Source organism: Terrapene carolina, unplaced genomic scaffold (assembly GCF_002925995.2).
Source record: "Terrapene carolina triunguis isolate 2854851 unplaced genomic scaffold, T_m_triunguis-2.0 Scaffold236, whole genome shotgun sequence".
Classification (NCBI taxonomy): domain Eukaryota; kingdom Metazoa; phylum Chordata; order Testudines; family Emydidae; genus Terrapene; species Terrapene triunguis.
Genome location: NW_020664587.1, coordinates 12,441,988 through 12,451,146, shown reverse-complemented (window position 1 = coordinate 12,451,146; position 9,159 = coordinate 12,441,988). Strand labels below are relative to the sequence as shown.

Sequence of the window (9,159 nt, the reverse complement as noted above, 5' to 3'; positions counted from 1 at the left end):
GCAGACCAGTTGGCAGAGGAATTCAAGCCAAACACCACTCACTTGCATGACAGCCACTCAAAAAATATTTCACCACAAAGAAAGCTATACTTACTGCTGTCTTCTCCCTATTCCACTGCTGAGAACCTAGATTCAAGACACCAGCCTGATTCCCAAAGTTACTGATTTCCCCATCTCTGCAGAGGGGGTGAAGTGATGATACCAGCCTGCTCTTGAACAGAGGGCCAAACCTTCATCCTGCTCAAGTTAGTAGCTCAGAATCCAGCCCACAGAGTTTACATTGGCTGGGCCCATCAATGAAGTACCCCTCCATATGTTTACAGGGCTAGTCTGTACTAAATGGAGTCAAGTCAGTTGGCCAGGAAGACATATGCATTAAAGGATGCACCCAAGAGCTTTATTTACATTGTGAACTGGTTACACCTGGAGAGCGTTCCTTCAGCATGTACTCGGTCACCTGAAGCAATAGCCTCTGCCCATCCCTAGCATTTGACATTACAACTGAGGTTAGGTTTGCTTTGCTTTTCACTGGATAGCGTCTGTGCTAGGTGGCGGGATCAAGACATCTGGCCCAGCCAATGGCAGAGACAAATCTGGGGAGAGTCAATATTTTATTCAGAAACAAAAATGAGGAACAAATGAGTATGTTCAGGAACTGACACAGGTTTTCATTGGAATGGTTCCAGACTGTACATTAAATATGTGTATGATTGCACATGGAAAGAGACAGAACCCAGGGCATCTGCACTCACAAAGTGTTATGGGTCTGGGATAGGGATCAACCGTGCCATGGGGAAAAATCCCCTTTCTGATGTTCATGGGTTGCCCATTAAAACAAAAAAGAGTCAACAAAGCCCACTGGGAAAAGCATCTGGTTAGATAATACATTCCGTACACACAGGGCCAAACCCTTGTGGTTCTCACTCAGCCGGCGTTCTGCCGGAGTGAAGTCTGCAGGGTTTGGCCATAGAGTATTTTGGGATCTCCAAGTCTTGGGAACAGAGTCATGGTATGTGGGAGACAGACTCTTTCCAAATACACAGCTCAGCAAGCTGACAACAAAAAGCCATTCCTGCTCCGTGGAGGGGAGCCCATTCCTGGTGTTCAAAGCGTCAGGCTGCTTCATTGCAGCTTGGTTCAACCACAAATTATCAACTAATCTTTTAAAGAAAAGTACATTAAAAAAAATTAGTCTGGCTGCGATTTCCCTCTCAGGCTCAGTCAGCAGAAATGGGGTTCTTCTGGGTAAGGGCTGGGTAATAACCCCTTCAGTACATAGAACGTCCTCCTTAGCATGGGGCAGATATTGAACATGTGTTTTCACCAAGAGTTTTCAAGTTTAAAAATAAACCTCTTCATTGTAACGAACTCTTATTCTGACGAATGTGACAAAGCCCCAGTGGAAGTCCCAAGTTAACCATGAGGAATATCTGTGCCACAGTGGAGCTAGTGCTTTCCCAGGCAGCTGCAGTTAATGCTGCTCAGGCGACGATTCCCCTCCTGCAGTGGATGGGACACAGTCCAGTTAGTCCCAGAGAAAGCTGCTCCTCCAAAACCAGGTGAGCATACTCTGCATCCCTCTGAAACAGTTTCCTATCGCTCAGGAGTCCCCAGCCTTTGCTTCAGGATCAAATACTACAAGACAAAAAGGAAATCAAATGATGATATTGCTTAAATCCTGCTAGACTTGAAACCAGAGGAACATCTGTCTCTGCAGGTTACCCAGCTACCACTGGAGTCCTCATATGTGGCGAGAAATCTTAAACATTGAAAGGAATGCAACTGAGGCATGTAGGGCTAGATTTAGGCATCTTCCTCCCTCTGCTGGCTACTTGCTCATGGCCAGCTCATAGTGCTCGAATATGCAAAGGATCTGTCCTTTGGATTTTGCCTATTCACAAGAGCAGAGGGACGTTGCTAAGTATACACACAGCAATAGTCACATGCAACGAAGCACTTTACAAACTTAATTAAGCCGCGCATGCATGCACACCCATCTGGGCGTGCCCACCCAGCCCGTGTGTGCGTGCGCACGCACACAATAGGTGAATATCCTAATCCCCATTTTATAGACACAGAACCTGAGGCACAAATTGCAAGGTCCCACAGCAAGTCACCAACAAAAGTCAGGAATACCTTACCCTTAGCTCTAGGTTTAGGCAACTAGAAATCTCTCCCCCTTTGTGCCTACAGTTGGAAATAAGCCCCAACATGCCAAGTTTACCGGTGTTGGGTTGCCTAGCAGAGTAACTGGCATTTTAGACAATATCCTCCACATTTAATTGTTTTTAGAGTAGGTTATGGTGTAAGATTGTCAACCCTCAGTGTCCCTCAGCAGCAGGAACTCTTACTAAGAAACACACCGATGATTGCATTACTAATCCCATTCACTGTTGCAGGGAAAACACAGAATTCTGTACGCACATCTTGGTAGTAAAGTGAGGGAAACTGAGGTAGAGGTCTAGCGGTTGAAGCAAGGGACTTCCAGGAGAGTCAGTATTCCTGCATTCTACCCCCGCTCTGCCACTGACTTAACTGTCTGACCTCAGGCAAGTCTCCAAACCTCACCATGCCTCAGTTCCCTATTCATAAAATGGATGTGATAACACTGACCCATATCTGTAAAGCACTTTGAGACCTTGAGATGGAAGGTACAATAGAAGCATTATTCTATCCTTATTTCTTTACCAACTGATCATTGCTAATTCACACTCATGCCTGGAGATTAGCACTGAAGGCAGGATTAGCATGCAAGTGACAGAACACAACAATAAAGAAATAACAGACCCTACCTCACAAAACGTATTTGGATAAACTAGATGAACAAGTGTGGTTTAGAATATGGACTGCAGTACATTCTAGAAGAGCAGTGAAGTCTTTGTAACACACCTATAGCTAACCTCAGCCATATCTTCATCTAATTAGCTGATGTTTACACATGGAAAGTGCTGTACAAGTGTTAAGCATTATCATCTCCTCCAAAAAAGAGAAATGCACCTCCATCATCTGATTAAACTCTTATGTAACTGAATGTTCACCCTGGAAATCCAATCCCCACCACAGTGATTAACTGCAGATTCCTCTTGCAAATGTTTGTCTGGACAAGCCAACCTTTGAACACAGCAAGAGGCAAGGACAGGCTCTTACATTCTTACGGCTCACGATAGCTTGTTGCAGCCACAGCAACTCCATGGCCAAGTGATTTCGATAACACTGGAGGTCGGGAAGAGTTTGAGGCAGCTCCTGTTTTATGCTCTTGAATGGAAGCTCTGCACAGAAATGGAAAACAGAGATTAATTCTATTTAAGGGGTTATTTGGTTTTATAGCCTAGCCATGTTCCCTTTAGATCCTCTCGTGTTCAGAGGCCAGACTGGGGCGGAGGTACTCTTCCCAAATTCCACCCACAATCCCAGGGGAACTGAATGTTTTGGTAGAACAATCAGCAGTGAAACAGTTAACCACCTTAACATACAAACTGCGGTCGACAGATTTCAAAGTCAACAATCCATTGCAACAAAGAGAGGTAGGTCACCCCATTTGGAACCAGAATTCTACTTTGTACTATTCTCGCTTCTCATATGGCCCTCATCACTGTAGTATCCAAGAACACATGACTGTTCACCCAAGCCAGTGCACACAGACTCGGAAAGTTAACCTCTAGTGCATCTTTCATAAGACGTGGGGAATGCAATCAATCACCTTCCTTTGTTTGCAGAGACATACTATACAGAAGCTAGTGTGTTAATATTCCTGTGTGGTTACTGCTGCCAAAGCTGGGACAATCCATCTGTATTATTCACTTTCTGGCTCCATGAGAGGCTGTTTATTTTCTCGTGTCTGGTACATCAAGAAAGAGACTAACCTACTTCCAACTGTATCAAAACAAACACATGCATGCACGTCCATAAACAGGATAAAAATCAAACACTTTTCTGGGTACAATCCCTACACTCTTGAACAAAATCCATCCTGATGGACTATCCTAGTTTTCTAGAACTACAGCCTAGTCTTTCCAAGACAGTGTTCCCTAGACTCTGCTCTATACTTGATCATGGTGCCTATGTAGAGAGGTTATAACACTAAGATATTGCCTGCTTTGAGGGTCTTCAGTTAGTCTCTAGGACCTTCAAAGAAAGGAGAGCTACATAAAGCTTGTTCCTAACTTAAGCAGCCCAAGCAAGACTATGAGCTTGAAGGATATGCATAAAGCTGCTTGGAATAGAAAATCTAGCTTGCTTGTGATCAAAGGTTTTGCAGAAAAATCTTTAATCTGATCTCAAATCCAGCAGGGATCTCCCCCTTACCCTATGCTAATGGAAGAGGTGACATGGAATTTATTTAGGCAAACAAAGGTTTGGATAAGAGGGTATATTTTCCCCTGCAATTGATGCTCACTGGGAGGCAGAACCTACATTTGGAAAATGGGAGGAATTGGATAAGAAGGGTTTCCAGGTGAGAAACCTGGAACCCTGCCCCAAACAGGGGTTGATCAAGGTTTCTGAGCTGGTGTGGAACCAAGTTTAGTTTGTCCTTGCAGTTAAATAATGTGTATCTGCAATGGATAATTTCCTAGTGTAGACAAGACCTTGGAGAGGAGATATGATTTAAACAGGAAACTCATGTGAGGGGCCTCAGACTCCATTCTATGCTATCTCTTGGATAAGGTTCATTGCTCTAGTCTCTCTATTTTATTCCTGAGGCTTTTGTCTCCCCAACAATCTAGCTCAGGTGGGTGAGTATGTTGCCATGTTACACATGCCATGCTGGAAGGGTTCAGAGGTGCTGGCTATAATGTGTATCCCTATTCCTGTTTCTTACCCTGGCTGGCTACAGTAGACCCTGTCTCCAGAACAGTGTTGCTCCATACAGATGATGCATTGCTATTGTTCTTCCATTCCGTATTCTCCCCTGACAAGCTGCAGTCCTGTCCAGTGGATTTATCTGCATCACACTCTAAATTTTGCTTCACTCTGTTGCTTTCACCTCTTGAGACCATCTCATCATCTTGAAGCTGGGCTGCAGGTTTCATGTAACTCCTACAGTCACAATCCTTTTCTGGTTCTAGTGTCTCAAGAGGACAATGCTTTTGCTGCCCTTTATCTGTGTTGTTATGGTCTTTGGATCCAGACTCTTGATCAATTAATCGCTTTACTTTCATCTGCTTCTGGAGAAACAATGTTTGAGAAGTTAAACATGGAGGAGAGTTAACGAATAGAGGGAAGTAATAAAAAAAAAAATCCAACAAGGTTAGGCTCTTCCTGGCCAAGATGATCTCGCTTAGTAGATGTTTGTAACCAGGTCTGATAACTTTCCTCAATACTTTCCAGAAATTCACTCTGCCCACAAAAGAGTTTTAAATGATCATGGTTTGGGAAATGGTTAACAGTTTATATCCAAGCTACATTTTTTTTTTTATAAAGCTTGTTACTGACCCATGTTCAAACACTACAAGAAAGCAAGTCTCAAATAGTGCCTGGTTGTATTATGGACAGATGGGGTCTGTCATGGAGAAGAGACAGTTGGTTCTTTCCAGGCTTCAGCACCATGATTTGAGTGGTTAACACAGGGCTAGGTCAGTCTATAGTGTGAGATGGAAGCTTTAATTGTGTCAGAAGACAACCAGGTTTCCCCAATATGGCTGTATTTATAGCATTTAGCCAGACCATAGTTTGAATCCAAGCACAAATTGTGATAATGAAGTCCAGAAACTACCTGCTACATGCAGAAGTGCTGAATACCGTTTTAGCTACACCATTTTTTGTAAAAAATCCCTATTCACAGAGAACATGCCGATCATATCAGCAATGCCAGCCTTTACCAGGAGTGACTGCGTACTATGAACTGAATGGACCATACCTTTTGAGGAAAGACGGGAGTTGGTATGAAGCGACCTTTCCACTGCAACTGACCCAAATCCCCTTCAATCTCCTTTACCGTGTTCTCATAGTCCTCCTGTAAGCTTTGGAACCTCTTCCTCACAAGATAACCCCTGACATAGGCCTACGAAGGATAAGACAGAGATCCCTAAATAGTCATAGAGATGGTTGACACGTTTCCCATCACAGAGAAGATTTGCAGATGCTTCAGAGGGAACGAACAGAACAGGGCAATTTTGAGTGATACATCCCCTGTCGTTCACTCCCAGCTTCTAGCATTAGAGGTAGGGCTACCCAGAGCATCAGGTTGTGTCCCTGAGCATCTTGGCTAATAGCCATTGATGGGTCTATTCTCCATTAACTCATCTAATTCTTTTTTGACCCCACTTATACTTTTGGCCTTCACACCATCCCATGGCAACGAGTTCCACAGGTTGACTGTGTGTTGTGTGAAGAAATACTTCCTTTTGTTTGTTTTAAACCTGCTGCCTATTAATTTAATTGAGTGACCCCCTAGTTACTGTGTTACGACACAGGTAAATAACACCTCCCTGTTCACTTTCTCCACACCATTCGTGATTTTATAAACCTCTATCATATCCTCCCCTCTACTCAGCTCTTTTCAAAGCTGAACAGTCCTAATCTTTTTAATCTCTCCTTGTACGGAAGCTGTTCCAATCATTCTTGTTGCCCTTCTCTGTGCCTCTTCCAATTCTGATATATCTTTTTTGAGATGAGGTGATCAGCACTACATGCAACATTCAAGGTGTGGGCATACCAATGGTTTATGTAGTAGCATTATGGTATTTTCTGTTTTATCTATCCCGTTCCTAACATTACTATTACTTCACAGCACCTTAGATTATTAAAACAGAAACAATCATGAATAAAATCTTAGGGCCCAATACTGCAAACGCTATAAAGCACAATGCTAACTACCCTGGTAGTCCCACTTAAGTCAAATAGACTACTCATGGCCATGAGCATTATATCTGGTAGTGAATATTTGCAGGATCAGGCCCTAACTTATTGTTACTGCTTAGGCAACTTGTTGGTTTATTTTTTGTATTTCTTCTGGCTAAGACAGGGAAAAGAGCCCATCAATTTCACTGTTTCTCTAGTCAGTGTCACTTTCTAGATGATTAATCTGAAAAAACAGGTTTCAAACACTACAGGGGATGTTTGTGTGTGTTTTAAAACGGTTTCCACTGGATTTTGTTTTCTACTAATTTTCCGTTTTGTAAAACTTATTTTTACAAAGCCCAAATTCTCTCACTTGGTCTTTTTAAAGTTTCTTAGAATAGAATGAAGAACACAGTTCCAAATGTGCTTTTCAAGTCACTTCCTCAGAGGGTAAGATTCCAAGTTTTGGGAAACCTCTTTCATTGAGGAGATACATTTCTCTCCTACACGCCTATAGGGCTGTTGCCCCAGACCAGTGGTTAAGCTTCTTTTAGACAACACTAAAAAGGCATCCCCTCTTTAAGGAACATGTGACTTACTCATACCATATTAGGGCTTGTCTACAATGTCTCATACCATGGAGCTACTAAGGGCTACTGTGTTTTAAATTCACACCCCACCTTAATCCAAATTAACTTTCAAATGCAAACAAACTCTGAATACAGATAAAAATGCATTCACTTTGAAGTCAATGGGAATTTTGCCACTGACATCAGTGCTGCAGGATCAAGGCCCGTAATGTTATTTGTATATTGTGCCTGTTTCTATGAAACACACAGGAAAAAAGACTAAAGACAGGAGCACCAAGGAGCTGTGATACCCTCAGTGAAACCAGAGCAGAGGGGCAAAACTCAGCCCTGGAGTAAGAGAACAGCCCACCATCGCCTTCAGTGGTGCTGCACCAGTTTACGGTAGGGAGGTGTTTGACCCAGAGTCTCCAGACTAAGCATAAGCGCAAGAGACAGCAGGAGCTGGGGCAGCAGAAATAGATTAAGAAAACTTTGCCTCTTATCTCCCCAAGATGTGCCAACACCCGGATGTACCACCCCAGATATACAGTCATCCCTACCGGGTCCTGCCCCAGATGCATCACCCCACCCTTCAGCTATACATCCCCCCTCTCTCAAGACCTGCCCCAGATGATCACCCCACTCCTCAGCTATACAGCCCCCCCCAACCTGCCCCAGCCCCAGATGCATCACCCCACCCTTCAGCTATACATCTGCCCCCCCCAGACCTGCCCCAGATGCATCACCCCACTCCTCAGATATATATAGCCCCAGCTGCCCCCCCCCAGATATACAGCCCCCCCGGACCTGCCCCCCCCAGATATACAGCCCCCCCGGGCCTGCCCCCACCTTCTCCCCAATACCTGCCCACGCCCCGCCCAGCCCGCGCGCGCCTCACCTGCAGCCTCGTCACCCCCTTCCCCAGCCGTTGCTGCTCCGCCGCCATCTCCCCCCAACCGCCGCTGGCGCGGCCTGGTAACCGGGCTCCGGCCGATGGCGTCATCGAGTGGCGACAGCAGGCAGGGGATGGGCTCTTCCGCCGCCTTCCCTCCCGCCCCCCGCACTGCAGTGTCCCCTCAGAGCCTGCGGGAGTGTCTGCCCTCTTGCGGTCACGTGCGGGGAGGAGACCCATTACTGTCGGTCCCACCTAAATCCAGCCCACCCGGGGCTGGCAGTAGACAGCCTGTGGCCAGCAGGGGAAGGGCAGTGAGTGGGCCCCTGGCCAAGTGCCACACAGGCGGGGGGGGGTCCCCCCGCTGAACCCCTAGCCACTGGAAGGTAGTGACCCTCTGGAGGGGCAAAAGGGGGCCCAAGCCCCCCTCTTTGCCTCCTGACCAGCTGGGTGATGTAACAGCAGAGCCCCCTTCCTGCTGGCCGGATGCAGGGGTGGCCGGGCCAAATGCAAGCGCGTGGCATTGTGACCAAGCACAGGGCGTCACTCTGCCCCTCAGATTTGGGGCAGCTGGGCCGGTAACCTGGCCCCCTCCTTAGCAAAATTCTGGGTGCACCCCTGCCCGGAACCAGCTGCTTTCCAAGGGAAACTTTGCCTCTTTGTCTGGGGTAGAGCATCTCCCAGTGCTTTACCCACATGCCTCCTCCATTCATCCGCAGCCCCATTTTACAGATGGGCTAACTGAGGCAGAGAGCGGTTAATAGACAAGATTTGCAAGCCTCAGTATTTAGGAACCTAACCCAAGACATTGTAAAGGAGCTGGAACATGCTCAGCATTTTTTGAAAATCGGGCCCCATGCAGGTGTCTCACACATTAGACACCCAATACTATTAGTCACTCTGAAAATCACAAGCTAG

General features: G+C 45.8%; 1 protein-coding gene across 2 annotated transcripts; it reads right to left on the bottom strand.

Moving 5' to 3' along the window:
- Positions 1 to 43: 43 nt before the first annotated feature.
- Positions 44 to 8,325, bottom strand: IQCC (IQ motif containing C). Of its 2 annotated transcripts, none has more exons than XM_024199287.3 (5): positions 8,248 to 8,325; positions 5,858 to 6,001; positions 4,820 to 5,165; positions 3,148 to 3,269; positions 44 to 1,635 (listed from the first exon to the last, which is right to left on the bottom strand). In XM_024199287.3, exons 1-5 carry the CDS (start codon positions 8,293 to 8,295, stop codon positions 1,594 to 1,596), a joined length of 702 nt encoding a protein of 233 aa, XP_024055055.2. In that variant the 5' UTR covers positions 8,296 to 8,325; the 3' UTR covers positions 44 to 1,593. The 2 variants fall into 2 exon arrangements, with proteins under 2 accessions (XP_024055055.2, XP_024055056.2); XM_024199288.3 differs by having other exon boundaries at positions 4,820 to 5,162.
- Positions 8,326 to 9,159: the final 834 nt, after the last annotated feature.